This window comes from Meles meles, chromosome 12 (assembly GCF_922984935.1).
Source record: "Meles meles chromosome 12, mMelMel3.1 paternal haplotype, whole genome shotgun sequence".
In the NCBI taxonomy this organism is placed as follows: domain Eukaryota; kingdom Metazoa; phylum Chordata; class Mammalia; order Carnivora; family Mustelidae; genus Meles; species Meles meles.
The window spans coordinates 17,359,195-17,384,510 of record NC_060077.1 but is presented as its reverse complement, the minus strand read 5'-3'; the positions used below and the strand labels follow the sequence as shown (position 1 = coordinate 17,384,510).

The window sequence follows — 25,316 nt, the reverse complement described above, 5'->3', positions numbered from 1 at the left end:
GCAAAAGAAAAACATGGGCGTATGTATCAAAAAGTTCAGGTTAGAAGGTTATTAAAGAATTTGATGTACTGGACATCTCAGTGTGGTGGTAAATAGGTTAAAAAATTATCTGTATGTATAAAAAAAAAGAACCAGAATATTGATAAAGAGTTAAAAATAAAAGTTGTATTTATGAAGTAGTGGTGGTTGTTCTCTTGTAGTCTTTTTTTTTTTTTCTTCCTTCCTGGTTGGTTTTCTGGGGGAGGGGCCTGCCACGTGGGTTTTCAGACAATGATGTTCCCTGAGTTAGGTCCTCCCGCTCCCCTCAAGGGGGTGAGCTCTGAGGAAACTGTTTTTTTCAGCCTTTTGTTCTCTGGGGGTTTTTATGTTCTTTCATCTGCTTTCTCTCGCCTTGACAGCTTTTAATGGTTTTTGGAGGTTTAGAGGAGAGCAAACTGCACCCCAACCTCCCTCTCAGAGAGAAGCCTCAGAATGTTTTGCAAAAGCTGCTGGCAGAGTTGGTTCTAAGTCACGGTCCCTGGGGATGCAGGAGCTCCTCGTTGTACCCAAAACCAGGGCAGCGGTGGCTGTCTAGGCAGCTCCAGACCGCCAGAGAGGTTCTGAGCAGAGATCGCCCACTGAGATTTTCCCACTGTCCCGGGCTGGGAATGTCTGGTTTTTCCAGATGCCAGAGCTCCAGGCTAGCGCCTATGAGCACCTATCCCAAGGGAGGGTGTGGGACATGTGCATTTCAGGATTGCCATCTGGCCAGGCTCCCAGCCCCTCATGGGAGCCAGACCCCACTCGTTCTCGGGAGCTCTGGTGTTCAGGCGCACTGGTGGCTCAGGGACGGAGACCTGATTTCTCTGCCGCACTCTCTCTGGCTCAGCTCCAGGGGAGGCTGTCCTGGTTCCGGGGACTTAGGTCCCTGACCCTAACCGCCCAGGTTCCCACTATTACCCACCGTGATCCTTTGCTCTTTGTTTTTTGAGTGCTTTCAACCAGACTCCAAGTTAATGCTGGTCCCCAGACGCAGAGCACTCTTGTGTTGGGATATTACTTTCCAATCGGTCACCTCTGGTGGCTCCCTCCCCCTTTTGTTTATCTTCCGATATCAGTCGGAAGCTCCCAGTCTGCTTTACCTGCCACTGGCATCTTCTGCTCCTGTAGAGATCCAGACATGTATAATTCTGATCTCAGGCTGATTTCATGGGTGGTCGGAGTTCTTTGGTAGGTAATCAGCTCACTTTAGGGTACAGGTTGAAAAGGTGCCTCCTCCTACTTCCCTGCCATCTTGACTCCCCCCTCCTAAATTTCTTTTTTAAAAATATTTTATTTATACATTTGACAGACAGAGATCACAAGTAGGCAGAGAGGCAGGCAGAGAGAGAGAGAGGGAGAAGCAGGCTCCCTGCTGAGCAGAGAGCCCAATGTGGGGCTCGATCCCAGGACACTAAGATTATGAACTGAGGCAAAGGCAGAGGTTTAACCCACTGAGCCACCCAGGTGCCCCTGTATATTAAATATTTATATATAATATGTAATAACATAACATAATTTATAAAATTCATATTATACATTATAATTTACATTATATGTTATTAAATTAACTTAATAAATATTGTGTATTACATGTCATATATTATAAATTTATATTATAATTTACATTGTATGTTATATTATATATATATGAATTTAGTATACGTACTATATAGTATGCATATTAAAAAAATATAATATGCCTATATATATATTCCATGTAAGCAAAGCCCATGATGTATCTGGGATCTACTTAAACTAAATGAAACTTTACTGATACTGTGTGTATTTCTAGGTCACCAGGCCCGGTAACATTGCACCCCTGCATCCTTCTGCAGGGAGAGAGGGTGGCGGGAGGGAGTGGAGGAGGCGTGGGGTCAGACACACTCAGAGTGTTCCATCTGTCCCTGCTGGCTGCATCATTAGCACCAGGGCAAGAGACACGAGGGCTGGTCCCCATGCTTGCCACCTGCACCCTCCCATTTGCTCCCGAGTTCTCCACCTAACAGCCTTCGGTCGTTAAAATTGAGGGCGGCTGGAAGCAGTATTTACAGCTAATCTGGACAGCTGCCTTGGTGACAAGAATTACAGCTCTCTCCTGTCGGCACGGTAGGCCAGCCTTATTTGTGGGCCCAGAGCGGACCCTGTCTAAAATTTATGTCTTCCTTGCGGTGAAACTTTATTCAAAGTCTGCTCTTCCTCTATGGGAAAGTGAAAGTCCCCATCCTCACCTCCTTTCTGCCTGTCTCCATTCTTTTCCTGTCCCCCCGCGTCCTGGCATCTTCTTCAGAGAACAGGAGGCTTCTGGCACGTCAGCATCTGGGGGAATCAGGTTGGAAGCTTCTCAGATGCATAGCCCTAAATATTTTGGAGAATATCAATATATCAATCTTTATTTGCTACTGGCATGGGATGCTAAGGCCCAGAGCTATAGGAAAGATTTTCCTTTGGCCTTCATCCCCCCAAAGAGAAATTTCACCTTCAGTGGCTTCCCTGGAATGAGCAGCACAATTCATGAGAAGGGGAAATGCCCCCGGACTCCCACCCTGCCCACGCAAGCTTTCCCCAGGGCCGGTTTCTACACCCCGAGGACAGAGGTCAGCTCCTGGACCCCCATTTTGCCAATATCTTCGAAATGATGCTCTAACCCCATCTTCTGATCTTGGTCTGAACATGCGCTTTTCTCACGTGCCTGTTCTTGAAACAGGGTCTTTGACAAGGATCCTCAATATGGTTCCTGTGTGGGGTCTCCTCTCTCATCAGTGACAGGATATTTTTGAAAATATTTAGATGTGCGGCATTTTTTTTTTTTTCGTGAATTTCCCGTGTCAACACAACCAGCTCACTCAGAGGCTGTTAGCAGGAGAAAAAGACAAAATAAAACAAAAGAACTCCAGATATTTTGTGTTTACTGTGTATTTCTCTGTGTGGACTTTCTGAAGCTGATACAGGATCCAAGCTTCAGATCTCATTTCCTTTGACTTTAAGCAAAGTGGTGGGGGTTTGTGACTAACGTTTCTGTGATACAAATACAGAAACATCATGGAGAGCTCCTTTGAACTTCCAAATAGTTCCCCACTTCATTTCCCACATATTACAAACCAGCCATCGCACTCCTGAACATTTTTTTTCCATAGAGAAAAGTGTTCCCACAAAAAACTGCACACCATGGTTTATAACATTTTTTGTAAAAGGCATAAAGTGATCTCTTTCAGCAGGTGGATGGTTGAACGTGCTATGGCACAGGCAGACCATGGAATACTACTCAGCAGTAAAAAAGAACACACTATTGATATACACGAGTTAGATGAATCTCAAAGACATCTTGCTGAGTTAAAAAAAAAAGTCCATCCCAGTATATGCTGTTTGCATGATTTCATTTATAATATGACAGAAAACTATATACACAGATGTTACTACTGTTGATGTCTTGCTTCTAATATTGTACCATCATTATGTAAAATAGAACCGTTGGGGGAAACTGGGCGAAACATACTTGACTATGTTTTCAACTTCCTGTGATCTATAGAAAACAAAATTAGAAAAATTTTCATATTATAGTCAATTCATTAAGTCACAAGAAACTCTCTGCTGAGCAGAGAGCTGGACTCAGGGCTTGATCCCAGGATCCTGGGATCATGACCTGAGCTGAAGGCAGATGCTTAACTGACCGAGCCACCCAGGTGCCCATCACCATCCTAATCTTACAGATAAGGAAACTGTTGCCGAGAAATATAAATTATTTGTCTTAGGCAACTAGAAGAAGACAGGATACAAGCAAGATGAAAACTCAAAAGTATCTGTCCATGCTCTATAAGCAGTCAGATCAGCTTGCAATCTCTCAGAAAATTCCATCAGTTAAATCTATATAACTTTAAGTCCTTAGATATGACGGGCTATGGACATTGGGGAGGGGAGGCGAACCATAAGAGACTATGGACTCTGAAAAACAACCTGAGGGTTTTGAAGGGTCAGGGGTGGGAGGTTGGGGGAACAGGTGGTGGGTAATGGGGAGGGCACGTTTTGCATGGAGCAATGGGTGTTGTGCAAAAAGAATGAATACTGTTACGCTGAAAAAAATAAATAAAATGGAAAAAAAAAAAAGATATGACTTGGGTCTAAGCATCACTCCAAAACATAATTCCAAAAAGAATACAATATATGAAAACCTAAAAATAGAGGCACAATAAATCAAATACACAGAAAAGGAAAAAACATGTTTTCTTCTATATTGTTCTTCTATTTTCCCAGCAAAGGGAGTGGCTAGTGACCACTGATAAGTTATTCTGGAGGGCGATTTTGAGATTATGAATACAGGATCACCTGGAAACATTTGTCCCACAAAATTTGCTATTTAAATAAGAATGTACCATTGTACCTCCAAGCAGGTAGAAAAGTACGTGCCTCTTTGTACAACCACTAAATGATAGCGTTGTATAAATACCTAATAGGCGTGGAAAAGCCCATGAAACATCACAGGAGCCCCTCGTCTTCACCTTCTGGTTACCCTGAATACACTTCACACACCTGCATCTGTGGGTCTTAACAGGAGATAGAAATCAGACATGTGATGGGGCACTTGGGTGGCTCAGTGGGTTAAAGCCTTTGCCTTCAGCTCAGGTCATGATCCCAGGGTCCTGGGATCAAGCCCCACATCAGGCTCTCTGCTCAGCAGGGAGCCTGCTTCCCCCTCTCTCTCTGCCTACTTGTGATCTCTGTCTGTCAAATAAATAAATAAAACCTTTAAAAAAGAAATCCTCTGCGCTCTGCAGGACATCCTGGTTGTTTCCAGGTTAAAAAAAAAAAAAAAAAAAAAGAAAGAAAAGAAATCAGATAGTCCAAGGTCACATGGCAGGTGGATGGTGAGGGCAGAGCCCAAAACCAGCCATTTGGTCCCACATTCCAGAGATTTCTTCCACATAATTAGGAAGATGTATTTGTCCATCTTCTTCCTTTCGAATGGTGAGTAACAGATCCCAAACAATCCAGAACTCAACAACGCCCTTCTATGACAGTACGAGAGAACAAGAGAAAGCCCAGGTGGGCGGCCTTCAAGGGAGACCAACCAGGGGGTGGGCGACCACTGGGGAGGGTCACTAAGTAACACGATCTTGTCCTTAACTATTTCCACTTAGAACCTTCTTGCCTTCTAGAGATAATGGGGACAGGTCCTGGGAGCGGAATGAGGTGAGCTGAGTTTAAGCCTGCTCTGTACTACCCGGGCAATTCTTTTTTTTTTTTTTTTTTTTTCAAATAAGAAACTCAGAAGAAGGATAGATTTTGTGATCCCCCGAATTCACCCAGTAAGAATTACTTTTTTATCCATAGCAGCCTCCCTTGAATTTTGGAAAGGCGAAGCCCAAGGGAAGAAAACATCTGCATGGATGGTGAAGAACGGCCATCATCACTATCATCACAACAATGCCAACTTTGGGGGTGCTGCCATCAACACAGCTGGACGTACTCGATGCCCCTGAGAAGGTCGTGCACTGTCTGATGGCATTTTGAGATGAGTGCACCCAAAGTAGCTGCTGAGTCAGCGAGAAGTCAAGCTGAAAATGTGTATAACACACTACCCAATCTGTGACTTTCCCAGCTAAAGGCAACGCCCAAAACTACCAGTGGGCCATTTAGTTACAAAATGCCCAGGTGGTCCACGGATGAGTCACTCACCCAGGAGGAGTGTCGGGACGGGTGTTTGCTCCCTCCTCAATCCCAGAGAACAGTGGGGGCTCCTCACTTACCCCCCCAAAACTGCCGTGCTCTGGTCACCTAACTCTACCTTGGGCCAGATGGAAAAGCACCCAGTTCTGTCAAGCCCAACAGCAACGTCACTGATATTTTAAGATCAGCTCAAGTGCAGGGAAAGACAGAAATGAAAAGACATTGGAGATTTGAAGTCAAAAGACAGACAGAGAGGTTAGGAACAGGTCCCCTGCCGACGCTGTAGGATGGTGGCCCCTGGGGAGGGTACAGGTGTGCTCGCAGACCTAGAAAATGTGTTATTTTTATTGTTCATTGAAATGTTTTCAACATCAACGCAGGAGACGCTGTATACAGAATTCGGTATTTCTGGCTTCTATTGAAACCTTCTTTAGAGGATCTGTCCACCCGGAGGTCTGATCTCCTGCCTGCTGCGGGAGCTGAGTGGCTGCTGGCCCTTGGGGCGCGGCATGGGCTACAGGTCCCTGCTCCTCCCCTGGCTCTGGCCTTCTTTCCAGTTCTGTCTTCTCTGCGGTGTTACCTGCCCAACTCCAGCAGCAAAGGCAGACCGATTATAAAAACATTCACCCAGCACATATCATCTGTCATGCAATTAGAATGAAAAAAAAAAAAAAACCTTTCCTTCCAAGATTTTCCCCAAGTTCCTGAAAATCAACAGCTTCATTGCAGCAACTGCTTCTGAAAGGAAGGAAAGTAAACACCATGTAAACTCCCCTTTCTGCCCCTGAGGGTTAATTTGCTTGCATGAAAATTTCTACAGTCTGTGGCTCAATCTTTCAACCTTCCTTGGTTTCCATTGTCTCGTGTGCAAAGTGGGTCTAGATATGCCCACATACAATTGTGGAAGAGAGAGTGTGTGGCTGGCCGTGGGCTGCACAGATATCTGGGATGATGTAGAGGACAAGATGCAGGTGTCGGTGGCCATGGGGGGCATTTGGATGATTCTGTGCTTGGTATCTCGTTACCCACGTGTCGCTGCAGGGAGTCCCCGTGTGAATATTTCTGATGCGAACACCAGCTCCACATTCCATAGCTGCCGTGGCTGGAGGGTTTCTGGTTGAGAAGATCCGTCTTCACATCGTTGGGGTTCCATGTCTGCTATCAGCTTCCCTGTTGTGGTCAGAATGGGATGTTTGTGCTCTGGTATCTCTCTACCTCCAGACGCCTCAATGCAGAGGCTCATTCCTCTCCAATGCCATGTCCCCATCGGGCAGTGGCAAGGGGGCCCCGTTGGCCTCACTCCGGGGCCTAGGCTCCCCTACCTGTCCCGCCTGGGGCGTCCCATTCATCCTGACCAGGAGACAGGACATAGGGAAGAATGTGAGGGTCCCTTCTGCACTCACTTCTTTGGCTAAAACCAGACCTGTGTACACACCCATTTCAAGTGTGGACCCAAGAGCTCAATCCCGGCATGTCCCTGGAGGAAGACGGCGGGCAGAACATGCTCCACTGAGAACCACACTCAGTCTCCTCCAGCAACATGTGCTTGCCCAGAGCCGACCCTGGGCATGCCTCTCCTGGACTGAGTGGGAGGACATGCTCCTTATGGGTAAGTGATGTCCGCAGGTGATGTAGCTGGTCTGACAATGAGCGACAGAGAAAGACAGCCTCCTAAGTTTATTCTCAGTACCACCATCCTTTTAAGTTGGGACACAGAGTCGCAATGACCTTGAGTCTAATGAGGGCACCAGTAGTGATCTCCTGCGCAGTGGTCCTCAGAGGCCGCAGCTGGGAAGGCCAGAAGGGGAAGGGGGCCGTGAGCTGGGGTCAAGGACCTCTTATCAAATACTATAAATTGGGGACTTTTGTCGTGTGGTTTTGTGATAGTGACTGGCCACGAGCGTTTCCACAGAGACGTGTGAGACGCCGCTCATGGAGGAGGAAGACATTGAGGATGTCTGCTCAGTGAGCCCATCTCTCTGGAAAGCAGCCCCTTCACGGTTTGGGGAGCCCTGCATGTCCCCTTTTGCCCAGCACCTAGCTCTGACTCATTGGTGGTAAACAGTGGTGAGAGCAGATTATCTCAGGTCTGATACCTTGCCCGACTTTTAAATAGAACAGAAAGGAGTCAGAAGATGGGATCAGTTCACAGGTGGGAGTGGAAGGCGTGACTCATGTCCCAGGCGGCTCTCCTGCAGCCAGCGAGGTTCCCTTCCAGAGCTCTCCAAACTGCCTGTGACCTTGGGACAAGGGGACAGTGCCAAGTACAGCCTGTTATCAAACTCTCTCAGACCATTGCTCTGTTCTTCTCAAATGCACATGACCAGGATTCTTGGCTCCAAGTAACATCCTACCCATGTATCCTCCTGAGAGAAGTGTTTGCTGGAGAGAGTCTTTTTTCCCCCTATAAGAGCTGTGGTCACAACCCATGCAGAACATTGACCAACCTACTCAGCAGCCTCTCTTTCCCACGTTCCCGTGGTATCTTCAAAGATCATCAAACAGTATGAGGAAAACAGATGTGTTTCCTCACAGTGTGCCCTTTTCTCTGCTTTTGTCCTCAATCAATATCCAAATTAGAGAAAGTCTTCCTGTCCTACACTATGAAAATTTTAGGGCATTTGTAGACACCTGTATTAAAAAACCATCTGCTTCCATTTCTGCAAAGTAAAACATTCTTTTTACATGCTTGTGCCCATGCCGAAGGACCCCCAAAGTGACCCGAACGTTCAGCAAGCAAACTTCAGTGTCACAGGTAAACAAGTCACACCCCTGTCCGGCAGAGTTGTGCACAAAGCGTATAGGAGTTTTGGGAGATAACGACCCTTTCCTTTGGTGAGAATTTATAAGCCGAACAGAATTTGTCAAAATGTATAAGTTCCCATTGGCTGAATCTGCCGATAGTTGAACAGTATCTAGTTTGTAGTTAGACGAGATGAAAAAAATCTTTTGCTTTATAATGTAGGGGGTTTTATTAAATTCCTCATGGCATCATGGCAATCAAAACATTTTAAAAGTCTCTCTCTCTCTCTTTTTTCCTCTCCAAGGCAAACTTCGTAAGAACTGGAGAGAACAAATTTTTGTTGCTGCACACATCTCTTGATAGTATAGAAAGGAGCTTAAATCAGTGCTATGGTTAAGGGAAATTGTTACCAAAGTTTCCCTGTTTGTTTGTCAATGGGATGTTTTAGTTACAGTTTCTAAAATAGAAGATGTAGCCTTGTTTAGTTTCTTAGAGCAGTCAAGGAATGGTATGGGGTGTGTGTGTGTGTGTGTGTGTGTGTGTGTGTATACACAGTATGCCAACCTAATTCAGGGGTCCCTGTTTCCAAGTGAGCATCGGTGCCTGTCTGGGAGACAAAGGTACTTTTGTTGCATTAGACGTATTTTTGGATTTTTGCAATTTATTCTTCATGTATGTGTTCGTGTACATTTCCGTACCATGGCCAAATGACTTCCTGCATATTGTACAGTAGGGTTTATTATTACTACTATTAATTACCACGCATCCGTTCTCCCCTTGAGATACCCCAGTCTTGCAGCCTTCCTCCTCAGTGACGTCTGGGTCGTGCTGGTGTTGAAACTGACCATCACTCTCCTTTTTATTATTTGAACTCATAACGCAAGGTCACCGTATTCACAGTGTTAAATATTAAAAATGGAAGTAGCGCTATCTCGGCACAAAGCACAGACATCAGAGACAGACCGAGGATGACCATGATGGCAATGTGCTAGCATCGCGCACTTGGGTCCCAGATCTCAGAGGGATGCAGCAAGAGATGCCTGAACCACGAATCACTGGTGCCGACAGCAGTGTTAAGGGCTGGAGCAGCAGCAGACCCTGCAGAATGCAATCCACACTCGCATTTCACGTTAAGGATGATGCTGCTGTCGGCCCCTATTTTTAGGGTATCCTTATGGCTTTTGTACCTTCTCCACTTTCCACACTGGTCACCAAATCCCAGGACTTTTTGTGTCTTGGGGAAGGAGTTTTTGGGTTGTGGTATTTTGAGCACTAAAACTGGGACAAAACTAGGTGAATTGGGATGTTGGTCACCCTAGGAGCTACAAGATGTGAAAGAGCTGCCCAACTCACATAGACGTAGTTGAGAAATACTTCATTGTGTCGAGCCATCGGGACGCGGGGGTTGGTGGTGAGAAAGTGGCCGTTCTCCTCCCAGCTAACGCTGAATACTTCTTCCCACTGCCTCTCTCCAAACCCAGCAGCCCGCCTAACATGCCATTAATCAGACAGCACAACCCAGCAACAGAGACTCCATGCTTAAGCCAAAGGGTGCTGTCCAGTAAAGGAAGCTCCGGTTCCAAACTCCAAGTCTGCGTACCTTCCAACACCATTGCTCACAGCTGCAGGAGAAAGAGCACTCCCCAGGCTAGCTGCACTGGGTCCCGCGCACCTAAGATAAGCAGGTTTAATAAATTATGAAGAACTTTTACCAAAGGTGGCTATGCCATGAATTAAGACGATCCCAGAAGCCCGACATTTCACACATCTTAAATATGGGATAATGGGTTCTTCTTTGTCATCTACAGATGACATATTAGATAATATGACATATTAGACCCGAAATCAGTTTCATACATGACCTAATTCTAATTTCCGTAATTTAGTTCAAACACTTACTGAGTGGCTTCAGTGCTCCAGAGATGTGGGTAAAGGATTTAGTGGTAAATGACACACTGTCCCCCACTGTCCCTTTTCTGAAGCTTTGAGTGTACGTATGTGCCGGCATGTGTCAAAGTAAAATTCACATGACGTAAACGGAACTACAACGTTCAGGTGAACAGTCCAGTGGTTTCTGGTATATTCACAACGTCATGTAACCATCGCCTCTGTCTGGTTCCCAGACATTTTCATCATTCCCAAACACTTACCTATTCAGCAATCATTCCCCATCCCACCCCCCACCCAACCCCTCCTGCCAACTCATCTCCTTTCTGTCTATAAATTTCCCTCCTCTGGATATTTCATATAAATGGAATCATGCAGCATGTGATCCCTTTTTGCATAATGTTTGCATAAGAACCATCCTTTTGTACTGCGTATTCAAACAAAAATTGGTACCCAAATATTCATAACAGCACTATTAACCTAAGCCAGAAGGTAGAGACCACCCAAAATGTCCATCGACTGGTGAATGAGCAAACAAACTGTAGTTTGTCTATTCATACTATGAATATACTAATAGACTGATATTATTACCATCCAGTTTTATCAGACAAAAAAAGCTATATATATCTCAAAGAGATTATACTTAATAATCATGTTTTGTGTGCTTGAAAGTTTCTAAGAGGGCAAATCTTCAGTGTTCTTACCATTAAAATTTTTTAAAAAAGGAGAAAGAGAATGTTAAGTATGTAAAGTTGATGGTTGTGTCCATGAGCTTGACTGAGTCATTTCCACCACAACATGTATGTGTATCAAAACATTACGTCGTACACCTTTAATATACATACTTTTTGTCAATTTCGTGGAATTAAACTGGAAAAGAAAACCCTAAAATGAGGAAGTGAATGTACATTTTTTAAAAGGCCACTTTTCTTTTTCTATATATCTACTCATTTTATTTGTAGCCTTTATTCCAGAAAGGGGCGGAGACCTTGTCTAACTCAAGGGAGGGTCTTGTCAGTCAGCCCGGGGTCCGGGATGGCGCTCCGTTCTACAGGGCGTGGCCTGCATGGAGCTGGGAGTGACCCCAGGTCCCTGGTGCCCTCATCTATTTCCTGAAATCTCCAGGCACCGCTGCTATACAGATACAGCCAGGACCCGGTCCACAGGCACCTGGGTGCGCGGAAGATGTGCTGAGGCTCTGCACAGGTGAGAGGGGTCCGAGAGTCGCCTCCGGAGCGCCCCCCAGGGAGCCGCTCGGGCATCTGCACTCCACTGCCCCTTGGCCATGCTGCCTGGGCACCGCTGAGCCCTCCACACATGTCTCCAGTCACAGAGCACAGGAGCCCTTTACTCCTGGACTCTCAAGCTAGCTGAAATTTCGAGCATGCCCCACTTCCTCTCCTGGGTGCTCAGAGCCAGTGAAGGAGGGCAGGTGGGGAGACAGGAAGCAATGGGCAGGCTTTTTTCAGGGACACACAGAGCAGTTTCTCTGCAATCTATTATTTTCCCATTTTTACTTCTCCCCAGGAAGCGAGTGCCTCCTGTCCTGGCTTAAATGAGAGAAAACCATGTGATGGGCTAGAAAAATAAATTACCAGGAACAAACAGAAATAAATGACTACATCACTGTGTAATCCCATTTTAATAAGCATAAAAAAAAAAGAAAGAGTGCATTTTGATCTAATAGTGTTTTCTATCCTAAGAGAAAACTAATAAGCCATAAAGGAGAACCTACGTATGTGACTATATGACATTTTCAAACTTCTGTTTATTAAAATGCATTATAAATACACTAAAAGGCAAAAGAAAACTGGGGAAATACTTAGAATAGAGAAGACAAGGCATTTGCATCCTTAATATATAAAGAGCATTTATAAATCAACCAATATAAATGCAAACACTTTAATAAAAACTGGATAAAGGATATGAAGAAGCAAATCAGAAATGAACATAAGAGGATATGGGAAATCTATATTTGAGAAAATACGTATTTGGGAAAATCTATTAATAATGAAAATTCAACTTCATCATTAATAAAAAGAGAGCAAAAATAAGGAGGATGTTATGTCTCACTGACCAGTCTAACAAAGAACTTTTCAACATAACCTCTTTTGTTGTAGAGCATATTGAAATGGGCACTTCCATAGTAGAAATGTTTTAAAGAACAATTTTGTGATATGGAATCAAAGTCTTATAATGGAACTTCCTATTTGACCCCAACTTCACTCTTTGATATTTATTTCAAGCCAATAATCAGAGATGTAAAAACTATAAGGGTTTCTTTATGATGTAAAGCATTCCCCATTTCAGAAAAGCTTTCAGCAGTGATAGCATGCTGGTTGTTAGGCATACTAATGGCATTTTTATGTATCAGAAAAGGGCTGCACTAGATGAGCTGAGGATTACAAGTCTTAAATTTTATTATTCAACTAGTCAGTCATCAGAACAGAATTAGTGGAGAAGCCTTAATAAAGCTATGATGGAAAAAATAGTGATGATGATGGTGGTCATAATGGTGAATATGGTGATGGTGGTGGTGATGGTGATGATTGTGGTTTTGATGGTGATGGTTGTGATGATGATGGTGATGACAGTGATAGTGATGTGATGGTGATGATGGTGGTATTGATGGTGATGGTGGTGATGGTGATGGTGGTGGTGGTGGTGATGGTGATGGTGGTGATGATGGTGGTGTTGATGGTGATGATGGTGATGATGGTGGTGATGGTGGTGATGATGATGTGATGGTGATGATAGTGGTGTTGATGGTGATGGTGGTGATGGTGATGGTGATGATGGTGGTGATGGTGGTGATGATGGTGATGATGGTGGTGATGATGATGGTGGTGATGATGGTGATGGTGGTGATGATGGTGATGGTGGTGATGATGGTGATGATGGTGGTATTGATGGTGATGGTGGTGATGGTGATGGTGATGATGGTGGTGATGGTGGTGATGATGATGTGATGGTGATGATGGTGGCGTTGATGGTGATGGTGGTGATTATGACACAGATGGTGGTGACTATAATGTTGGTGCTGATGATGGTGACAATAAAGCCCTCTGCTTCATTTAAATAAGAATATGAGCAAGATGAGTTCCTGAAGGTCCCTGTGTGGAGCAGCAGGAGGTCACACCAGAGCAGATAGCCAGCTGGCTATCCCGGGGCCAGACATGGCTAGCAGTGTATTCTGATAGCCTTGGTCATGTCAGGGAGTGCTCAGGACAAGCATGGAAGCTTGGATCCCATGCAAACTATTTAACAATTCCTCTGAACATCTGCCAGGGGCCCAGCCATACAGGGAGGCAGAACTGAACACCCTGCTGTCCCCAAATGCCCAGGACTCCAGGTGGGCAGACTTGGTCCAGCAAGGACATTGCACCTGTCATGACTGATGGGAGCTCTCAATCATTAGCAACACAGTCAATTAAAAAAAAAAAATCAAGACGTGGACCAACGCAAAAGAGCAAACAAGAAAACACAAACCAAATGGGTCTGCCAGCCCCTCCAGAATGGCCAGCCTCAGAGACCTCTGTTCAAACAGGGCTTCCCCCCCCACTCACAAAGTTGGTCAATGAATAGACAGGTGTCGAATGCAGAAGGTGTGTTGGTAGATGTGGGCATCTCAAGGCCAGGAGGGGAGTTAATCCATGTCAAGTGCCCTGAGGAGAGGCTTAGGCATGGGAACAGGGGACTGGAGTTAGGATGGGCACATCTAGGCACAGGGAAGGGAAGGCTGGCTGTTCTCCTCCATCATGGAGGGCATAGGGAGTGGGTGGATATTCTCTGGAGTCTCGGGTGTGGGCAGAGGCAAAGGCAGGGGGGTCTGCATAGGGGTGTGTTCCCATCCTCAGGCAAGGACAGCAAGCTATCTTAGGCAGGCGTGGCCAGCAGGAGAGAGGGCCCATAGGAGAGACATTAGAGAAATAGGTGCCTACGTGTGTCAGAGTAGAAGTCCCATCTTCTTCAAGTCCCATCGGACTCATTGTCTAGTGGGGCTGGGGACACAATCTTCTCAGCCCCGAACAGCTTCTGGGTCCCCAGTGGTGGTGTCTCTGTGTCCCTAAAGGTAACAGTGGCCTCAAGGTTGGGGCCCAAGAGTGGGAGGTTGAATGGCATCACTGGTCAAGAGACATAGGTATGGAGGTCAGGAGGAAGAGGAGAGGGCTGAAGTCCCCAGAGTTATTTCTAGGGGGCATGGCGGGTGTGGTGAGACTGTCCAGAGGCCCTAGAGAGGCATGCTTTCTTCTGGAAGTTCTTTCTTGTGGGGAGTTGCCCTTGAAGTTAGAACAACAGCCAAACATTGGATGTAATCATACTTACCAATAGAAGATTCAACTTTGGGAGTTGGTTTTTCCCAGAGATGAAACAGTGTATTGTTTTTCTTTTCTTCAGCTGGGGGGCTGGGGGACTGGCAGAAGAAGGAAGTATCCTACAACAAAACCCCTGAACATGCGGGGATGTTATCTGTCAGCACAAGAATCCCATGCAGCTCTGTGGGGGTGGGGGTTGGGGTCCAGCCAAGGGAGGAGGACCTCCCTCCCATTATCCTTTTAGACGATCCAGCTCAGTGTGAATGAGGTCCAAAGGGAAGCAAACCCGAGATGAGGAGGTCCACACCACCTGGGGCTTCCTGACGCCCATGGAGCAGGGTTAGGGTTGCTCAGAATTGGTGAATTGCTGAGTCTCTGCTCTTTCTTTCTCATCCGCAGCACCCACCACCTCGGATGGGGTCCTCCCACTCACTTTCATCTTCTCCTTGTGGATTGGGTGCTCAAGGGGAAAAGTGAGGTCATTTGCCAAAAGGGGAGCAGGGTTGGGAGTCCTCTGCCTTTCCTCTGGGGCTCTGTCTGCTTTTCCTGCACCTTCCTGCAGGAAGGCACAGGACAGGATGGAAGCCGCAGGGCAGTGGGGGCAGGTGGCTGTCTGGGGCCTTGGCTGCAGGGGTTCCTGAGAAGTGATTAAGGAAGAGGACAATTTGCCTGCGGGCTGCTGGCTTCAGATGACAGGGGACTCAGACAAAGACAAGGTCATTTCTTCTCAGTTCTCTGGTCTCAAATGCTTGTGAAGTCCAGAAATAATGGGGTCACAGTCCAAGTCAGTTCACGACCTCCAGACCCTGTCCCACTGTGGCTCCAGGGTCCCCTCCTCCACAGACGCCCCTTGCCCCCGGGCAGCCGTACTCCAGGGCAGTGCACACGGGGTTCACTTTACCTGGGAGAAGTGCTATTACCATTTTGATTTCCTAAGCCTAGAAAATAAATTAAGCTATTTGGATATAAATTTGATTGTTTTGTCTCTCCAACACAAAACAAATAAAAGCAATTTTAAAAGCACCGTGAACATGTGGGCTCCATTTGCAGCAGGAACAACCTTGTCCCCAGACAGTCGGTTGTGTCTTCTCCTCCACCTTCCAGAATCATGCCCCGTGCTCCCCGCCACCCCCTCCTCCTCTTCCTTCTCGTCTTCTTGTCTCAGCTCCCCCCGATGTCTTTGGAGCAGAGTTGCCCCGAGCCCCCTGCACCCCTGTGCTCTCACCGAGCTCCTGGTGTTTGGTCCCTCAGCACACTTCCTAATGTTCATCTTTGGCCCCCACCACTATGTTATCCACCTTGGATAATATCCTGGGGGCCAGGATCAGACTCAGTCCTGTCCCTCTCCGCAGCCCCAGCCCCCAGTAAGCACCAGGCACAAAAGAGCCATAACAAATATCTGTTGAATTACTGAATGAATAAATTACCCCAAACATGAATATTAGATATACTTGGTGACCTCCATGACTCCGCCATAGACTCTTCATCAGACATCATTTTTGCCAGTTGCTTAGACTTTCTCTCTTCTTCCAGCTCCTTTTTTATCTTCCCGTCCTTTCTTACTGTTCTTCCCACTGCCAGGGTCCTTACCTCCTCTGTTTGCAAAAATAGTTTAGTTGCCCTAACTTCCTGATGACACATCTTTGAGGTCATATTTTCTCCACTAAAATGGTAAATCAAGGAATTTCAAAAGTAAATAAAGTTCTTTCCCTAATAGCTTTTCAGTTAGAAACAATGTTTCAGTGGACCAAAAGAAGGAGGAGGAGGAGGAGGAGGAGGAGGAGGAGGAGGAGGAGGAGGAGGAGGAGGAGGAGGAGGAGGAGGAGGAGGAGGAGAGAAATACAAAACAATGGAAAGGAATAGCAGTGTGCCTTCCTGATTTCTGTCTTTCTATTATGACTCAAAGTCGAGGTCATCCAAAATGGCTGCTGGTGCTCCAGTCATTACATCCACACTCCAGGTGGCAAGAAAAGGTTGGAGGCAGGAGAAACGAATGGGTTACACCTCACAGCTTCATCTGCTCCATTTAGGGAGACTTTCCAGAACTCTCACATAATATTTCCTTTATTCATCACTTAATAACAGGGTACACTTGATTGTAAGAGATGTTGGGCACAGTGGATCTGAATAAGACTGTTTTTATTATTATTATTATTTTAAAGAAGAAACAGAGAGTAGTTATCAGGTAGGCAGCATTTTCCACTTCTCCTCTTGCTTTCTGGCATGTGAAAGAGCTTTCTTGCTGTGGGATCTGGCATCTGACACACACATGTGGACAGGCAGAAAAGCTCCACACATTCACTCAACCGCGCATCTTGGCTTCTTTCTGTTTAGATTGACTTAGGTGATTTGCTCCAACTTGGACCAATGACGGTTGCCATGGGAATGAGAAGTCTTGTCAAACTAAGGAAGTAAGCCTGGAACTGGAGATGGAGACAGCTTCCTCTAAACTCTGTGTGGAAGAGGAGGAGGCCCCCTTAACAATATGAGGGCTCTACTAAGAAAGAAAAGGAGCTCCGAGGTGGAGGCAGGCACTTGACAGTGTCCCGAAACACCTGACGCCTGGTGTGGTACCTGGCACCCAGAGCATGTGCAGCAGGTAGACAATGAACGAATTAACTCACCATCTCCTCTTACTTCTTAGCAGCCTGTTTCCCTTCCACATCCATTCCTCCCTCTCCAAGCTGCCCAATGTGTAGCCTATCGCTCAGGACCCTGAGGCACCTGTCTGCAAATTCACATGCACCTGAGGGTTAACTAGGAAGAGATCCTGCTGTCCCAACCAGCTGGAGGAAAACACATTGCTGGTGCCAGACAGGGTGGGAAGTGGGCATATGCCTGGCCTTGCTGAAAACACACCCAGTGCTGGGCTCCTGTTCCAGTTCTCATTGCTCATTGTCTGGAACAGAAGAAGGATGAGTTTCCGGAATGATCCATCACAGCCCCACATACCCACCTCAGACCGTAACCTAGAGGGGTCAGACTTCCTGTGGTCACGTAAATACAGCTTCCCCTGACCCAAAGGAGCACCAAGAGCAGTGGGAATTATTCACTGATTAAAGGCAAGCATGACATCCTCCATTAAACCCACAATGATGGGGCGCCTGGGTGGCTCAGTGGGTTAAGCCTCTGCCTTTAGCTCAGGTCATGAACCCAGGGTCCTGGGATCGAGTGCCACATCAGGCTCTCAGCTCAGTAGGGAGCCTGCTTTCCCCTCTCCCTCTGCCTGCCTCTCTGGCCACTAGTGATTTCTCTTTCTTTGTCAAATAAATAAATAAAATCTTTTTTAAAAACCCCACAATGATGATAAACCAGAAACAAACGAAACTGATGTCATTTCTCAATATGCATTTGAATTGATGGTGTGTATAAGTGTGTGTGTGTGTGTGTGTGTGTGTAAGGATACACATGACTCAATCATATGTTAAGAACTGTCACACTTTGCAGTTTAACCCACTGTGGAATTTTGGAGGCAAGTTCAGTCTACAGGGTACATAACTTTTTAGTATCAATCTCCATATGAGAGATAATATTCACAGTCTAAACATTAAGTATTATAAACATAGTCCTGCAAGTTTGCGAAAAACCCCTTCATGTGATATATCCTAATAACTAGACAGCAGCGTTTCCTTTTTTCTTCTTTTGATAAGAAAAAAAAAACAAGGCCCCAAAGGTATCTCTTTTATAATACAGTATCATTTTTCTGCACCATTTGTTAGAAATATCTGTTCCTACCATCAAAGATCTTTCCGGAAGTGTTTTTGCTCCCACCTGAAATATTTATGGTTTTCAGGCTTGAGATGACTTATATCTATTTGCTTTTAATTTCCTTGTGCAATGTTTCAAATGGCACCGCAAGTTGTTAGGAATGGTTTCCAGTTAAATTATGGAGAGATGCCACCGTGCTTCTGATTGCCTGCATCTGATGAGGTTATTAAAACAGCGGAAATATAAATTACCATAGCAACAAAAGCACAGATTCATTGCCTGTTTCATAATCTTGGGCCCGAAGGAAACCGTATGGCTCTTTACAGCTCAGGCATGACACAACGTGAAGCCGCTGAGTCATGGAGGGCTCGGAGATCCATCAGAGGTGACGAGGACTGAGTCCACGCAATAGTCACGAGTGACTAGCCTTGACCCTTTCTTTTTGACTTTCCACACATTGGAGAGCCTGCAGGTTGTGCAGAGGAACTGCCCCTCTGTGGCCCTTTCCTGTGCCTGCCGGAAGCAAGCCCGTCCTGAGACTGGATCGTATGGCCAAGAAAAGTCACCCCCCCCCAAGCGGCATGTCCCCCTCTCACTTGTGGATTCCATATGCTTACCCCATAAGCAATACCATCCTCATCTCCAAAATATCAAATGCTGATCAAGGAGAGGGAAACATGGAGGAAAAAAAGGGGCAGGGGGACTGAGATATGACAAGTCCTATAAATCTATGCCTAGAACATGTTCAAGACAGTATAGTAGGGGTTATCTTGTCCTTGATGGACGGGGCGTGTCATTTACCTGTTGTTTCACTTGATAGTAACCCCGAGATTAAAAGAAATATGTATACAAGGTGGTCCCTGTATCCTCTCCGGCTGTTACGTGCTGTTTGATAAGCTTGAAAAAAGTGTATCTTTCACTCGGCGTTCTGTGCTGCCCCCGGAGGGAACAGGAAAGCAGAGTACAAGCTCGATCTTGTTCTGATTTCCTTTTTTCCAGCTGCTGAGAATTTTTCTAGAGGAATCTCTGATTTTGGTCTATTGGTGTTTCTAGACAAGGTTTGTGTTATAAAAATGCCACACGAATAGGAACGTGACTTCCCCAGGGTTCATACCACACCAGCAGGGTAACTTTATTGTATCTGGGGCCTGGGACCTGGGCAGATCGATACACCGGGACAGGCTGAGGACCCTACAACACACAAAGGGTTTTGGATCCAAAAGATATGCTTCCTCACCAGAATCTTTGGAAGAAACATTATAAAATGGCATGCTGTGCAAAAGGCGAAGTCCCTCATCCGGCCAATCTTGAGAGCATCTTCTAAGTGACAGCATGGTTCCCAGCACACGTGCTGCCCATGAACCAGACCCACCCAGGCCTTGCCCTCAGGTGGATCCTGATGGCGGCAAGGCTGGGGACAGGGAGGGACCCCCACCTCCAGAAGGGAGCTCAGCGAGAAGCTATGGCAAAAATACTGGCAAGAGGTAGGAGGTTGTCTTAGACAAGGAGATTACCTGAAGATGTAGGTCATTCATTTCTGGATGCATTTAGAAGGCAAAGCCATGTCTTTTCTGATGGGACTTGATGCAGCTTGTAAATTAGTGGGAGGAATCGAGGAAGAAGCAAACAATTCTAGCCTGACTCACTGAATGACTCAGTGTAGAAGAGCTTGGGAGGAGCGGATGGGAGAAGGGGCATTTGCTCTGGGAGGTGTGTACTTTCAGACTCTTATTAGGGTATGAGGGCAGGTACCCGGTACCCTCCTGCAGACTCAGCACACAGGTCTTTGATAAATGGGCTTATACCAGCATGAGCCAACATTTACCGTCTGTAGCACACTCTGTACTCAGCACTTCCCATTTCTTCTTATTTAATTGCCACAAGCAACTTATAAGGACATTCATACCATTGTCCCTGTTTTATATATGAGAAAACTGAAATTTAAAGGGCTTGGAATACCCTGCCTGGCGATTGGAATAGAAAGCCTCCTGAAGACGCTCCCTGTGACAGTCCATACTCATTTGCCAAGAGAACTCATGAACTTGGAATCATCACCGCCCACCCCCGGTCTGAGCAGAGCCCCACAGCAACCTCCGAGCTTCATGGGAGGTCCCACTGTATTTTGCTCCAAAATCCCAGGGAAGGATAAACCTTGCCTCAGCAATGATGCTGAATACTTGCTTATTTGGAACAGGTGCCCTGCTGGAAATGTTCATGGCAAAGGGCTTGGAAGGAGGGAATACTCTGCAGGAGCAGGTCCTATTATTAATTAATAAATTAAGCCTCTCAGGCCCCCAGAATCAGGAGGGAAACGCATCATTTCTATCACCTCTCCACCAGCAGCAGAGCTGGACAGAGGGAGACCACATGCTGTCTGGAGGGACAGGGTCTAGAAGCCCAGACCTGAGGGGGATCCGTCTTACATTGTGGCACTTTGAAATAATCAATTCACATGGTTCTAAAGTGAAAGAGAAGTCGGTCTTTCCAGGCTGAACCAAGAACCTGTGTTTTTACCCGTAACGTGACCCTGAGTGACTGGAGACTTCAGGAGAGCAAGAAGATGTCCAGAAGAACTTCTCACCAGTGAAGAGAAGAAAATAATGCCAACACATATTTTACAACGTTCTTGATCGTTCTCCAGATTAACCGGGCATTGAACTAGAGAGAATCAAATCTACTCCGTGAACATCTTTCACGACTATGACATCTGACCTTCAGGCACGTGGGCAGACGGGATGCAGGCAGGTCCCAAAGAAGCCGGAGGCCACATCTAGATGCAGGGAGCCTTAATGCAGAAGCCTTCTTCCATCCCATCCAGGGCTCACATGAAGGTGAGCTATAGCCACGGCCGCCAAACAGCCCCACTCAGAGACTTTGCTTCTCTGTGGTGAGACATAGTTTTTTGTTTGTTTGTTTCTTTTGGTTCTTTGGCTTTGAAAGATCTGTATTTCTCCTTCCTTCAACCCCAGGGAGCTTACCAAGACTCTGTCCCTGAGTCAGGTTTTCACATGGCAGGAAATGGTTTAAATCTCAGCCCTCAAGATTCAGCCTCTAGTGGTCATTTCTTCCGTGTAACAACATCTGCTTCCGTGAATTAAATCAGGGTCGAGCAGAGTCGGAGGTTGGGGCTGACTGGCACGGGCAGAAGCGTGATGTTGAGAGAGGGGGTGTGCTGGTTAGGAACACAGAGACGTAACTGCGCATCTCAGAAGATCATCGTCACAACTGAGTGGAGCGGTCAGGGCGAAGCGGGCACCGTTGTGCCCGGAACCTAAGCAGCACTCCATAAATGGTATCATTGCCCCATCAACATCATCACCCAGAAAGGACCCCGTAATACAAAGGATTGGCCACACCAACAGCACCAAGTTCCTACCATGGCACTTCTAGGGAGTCAAGTCAAATGAACAGCTCAGAGAGGCCCCTCAGATGTGAGCTCGGCTTCCAGAGCCAGTGCCCCAGGGCCATCAAAAGGTTAGCCAGCTGTGGAAGGCACAGCATCCGTGTTGTTTTTGTTCAACCACTGTCTCTACCCTTCGTCCTGGGAATGGAGCCCTGATTTCTTGGGAAGACACCTCTTCTCTGCTTTGAGTCTTTGTGGTTAGGAAGGAGACTTGGCCATCTGGCTAGGGCCCCAGAGTCCTGCCAGGCAATGCGTTCCATTCCCCTGTCCTTACTGATTGGTCCCCAAATAGCCACATAACCCAAGATGGGCCGGTGAGCCTCAACCCTGGGATTTTGCCTGAGTTACCAAACCGATCCGGAGCGTATACCACTTAGCGCGAGTGGAGAATCAGGAGTGGAGATCAGGCTCTGGTGTCTCTCTCAAGTCATGCCGGAGAGTTCTTTACACCTATGTCTGTGTATTCACCGTCTAATCCCAAGAGCACCCACAGAACACCTCCCCCAATTACCCCTGTTCTGATTTGCTTTTTATGGGTAATTGACAACTCGATTGCTCCTGCTTAAGATTTTCGCCAAACATTTTACATTATTTATCAAATTCAATGAGAAAATACACTTTTCATTAAGTCCCTGCTGTTGGAAGTGCTGCCTGTCATGCATTTAACGTAGGGGTGGGCTTCAGATTGAAGACTCGTAACATACAAATACAGCGGCTGATAGGCTCCAACGACGAGATTGTCCTGAAGTTACTGAGTCTGAGACCACAGCCGTCGATGCCGGTAACTCTGCAGAGACGAGCGGGCGTGGAGGTATTCAAGGCTTTTTGTTCCAAGGAAGCGGATTTTCTGGGTATTTAAATACTCGTCCACAGAGAGCCGCCCGCTTTCAGATAAAAGGCTTTGTGGCATGTGTCCTGCTTCCTCAAGAATCCCCAGAATCAAGCCGTCATGGGGCTGGTCCATGAGGAAGCGGCCGTTCAGAGCCCCGTGCCCACATGGATAAACATGTCAAACCCTGCAGAACAGGGAAGGAGTGGTTTGTGCACGAGCAGTGAGCAACTTAATGCATGGAGTGGTCTCCCACGGGCTCCAGTCCTGGCTGGGGCCTCTATTTTGTAAGCCACCTTCTGGAAAGCCCTTTAGCAATCTGCACTCAGTTCATATGAGCAAGGGGCTGATAATGCCACCTCCCTCCAGGGACTTGTGTGAGAATGAGATGGGCTTCTACTGCAAAGTATTGACAGGTGTGAGGATACTGGCGGTCCCTGGTCTCACCGCCATTATGCATTTTGTTCTTGTGACTATGCTCTCCCCCTCCCCCGTCCTCTGCCCAAACTGGTGCTTCTGGAGTCAGCAGCTCCAGGAATGCATCTGGCCCAAAATTAATCCTCAGAAAACATCATCACAGTCATGAACTTCAGAATGCAGGCGACCTTGCTGCAGATAACACTTTGTCACACCAGGCAGTTTATCTCCGAAAGAGGATGTGACAGGCTTAGAAAGTCCCTGACCTGGGAGTCTCCACCTTGCCTCATGGTCTTGGTCAGCTTATCCCCTCTCGGGACATATTGCTCACCTGTGAAGTGCAAGGATTCCATCGGATTATCTTGAAAATCCTTTTGGATAAATTAGGGCAGGGTTACCCCATGCAATGGTCTGGTGACTTTCAGTGCTGGGCTACGTGGTGATTTCCTGGAGACCTTCTGAAGATCAGACTCCAGCTGCTACGGCATACGGCGTGTTTCTGGCTATGCAACATTTGGGGAAAGGCAAAACTATGGAAATAGCAAAGAGATCAGGGGTTTCTGGGGACTCGGGTGGTCGGGGGAAGGATGAACAGGTGGAACACAGGTGATTTCCACATGATACTGTCCTGGTAGATACAGGATATCATGCATCTGCCAGAACCCCTGGGTTCTAGTTGATAACATTGTGTCCGTATCATTTCGTTGATTGCAACAAATGTACCGCACTAAGGCAACATGTTAATAACAGGGAGACTTGTGGAGGGGAGGACATAGATACACCAGAACCCTCTGTACTTTTCCCTCAATTCTTCCTTAAGCCCCAAACAGCTCTCATATCACCTCTACACATTTTAAAAATATTTACTCCTTCTCCCCACCCCCAAGTATCCTGATCTGATTAGGCTGGGGTGAACCAGAACATCTGTATTTTAGAGTTTCTCCCAGGATTCTGAAGGGCAGCGGCGGTCAAGGACAACACTGTCCAGAGTGAAGATCTGCAGGGTTGATGGATGGAGACACAAGGGTGATGGGGCACAGGACAGCCATTTCCAGATACCCAGAACCTCAAGCCCCCAACGTGTCTCTACTTGTTTGTTGGTTCTGCTTGGCAGCCTGGCTATAGTATGGAAGGTACCCCAAACTCTCATTTCCCCGATTTGACTGTGAGCTCCTGGAGGGCCATGTAGCACCATGTAGGTTTCTCGTGGCCTCTGTGGTGTCTGCATGTGCTGGGAGAGGGCAGGTCACCGTCCTGACCTATTGATGAACTTCATGGAGCTACAAGTGGGAGAAGCCTGACTGAACCCCAAACCTGTCTCCAGGTGGAGCGACCTGACCTTTATTCTACAAGAACACGCCCTCCTACTTCCACAATATGGCTTTACTTCTCTTTTTCGAGTTTGACAAAACTCACAGAGCTTTTGTCTTTCAGATACTCTTCTTTTGCATCTCCCAGGTGGCAAAGGGGAAAAATTCAGCACCAGACTTCCGCACCTTTCCCTTATCTGATATTTCCAGAGAAGCATGTCCCAGTCTAATTTGCAGGAGGAAATTGAAAATGCATCCTCCTCACCTCGAGGGATGATATTCGGATGCTTTGGAGAATCTTTAACTAATTAGAGAGATAGAAGCAGATTAATGGGTCCGGAAAACAAAACCTCCGTCCTACCTCGAATGGCATGTCCCAGGGTATGTAAATTGGTGATTGCTGGGTCCAGCTGGGGAAAGAAGCATCGGACGACCTTGACGTTTCTGTAACTGAGTATGGAGACGAGGGTGATATTCCAAAGGTCGCCACATTTTCTTGCCCTTTGAGACACGTCACAGTCTCTCCTGCCAACTGCCACCTTATGTACAAGCAAAAAGGACAGTTGATGGAGAGATTCACCTATATACCTAAGAGGCAAAGTGCCCTCACTCTAGAAAGGCAAATCTACTTAGAGTTGTACACAAATACAGGGGTCACAGACTTTAGCTCGAGCAATCAGGCTTGACATTCTCTGTGAATGGAATGAGAGACAGACAGACCTACCGGACGGACACCTCTCCTGCCCAGACACAGGCAGGGGCTGCAGATGGGAGAAGTCCCACCTGTATTCCCGGCCAGGGGGAGACGCTCTGCTCAAGCTCACACATGGGAGAGTAGGGCGGTCCAGGAGAAGGCATCTGGGGACATGGAGCTGGACTGCCTGCTCCATTTGGAGATAAAAAAGAATCCAACTGTAGGCTGAGTTTCTCTGGAGGGATGTGCTGCTGGTAAACAGGATCACGCAAGAGAATAAATCGAAGTATGTGTCCCAGTTGCGTCAAAAATGCAACGTTCCTATCT

The 25,316-nt window shown here is 46.7% G+C and overlaps 1 protein-coding gene across 1 annotated transcript in view; it reads right to left on the bottom strand.

The window, feature by feature from the left end:
- The window catches only part of LOC123954405, a 62,181-nt gene extending 50,607 nt beyond the window's left edge, over positions 1-11,574 (bottom strand). Inside the window, 4 exon segments of the mRNA XM_046025535.1 lie at positions 9,389-9,523; positions 9,779-9,914; positions 10,026-10,097; positions 11,483-11,574. Coding sequence (XP_045881491.1) covers positions 9,389-9,523; positions 9,779-9,914; positions 10,026-10,097; positions 11,483-11,574 — 435 coding nt within the window.
- Positions 11,575-25,316: the final 13,742 nt, after the last annotated feature.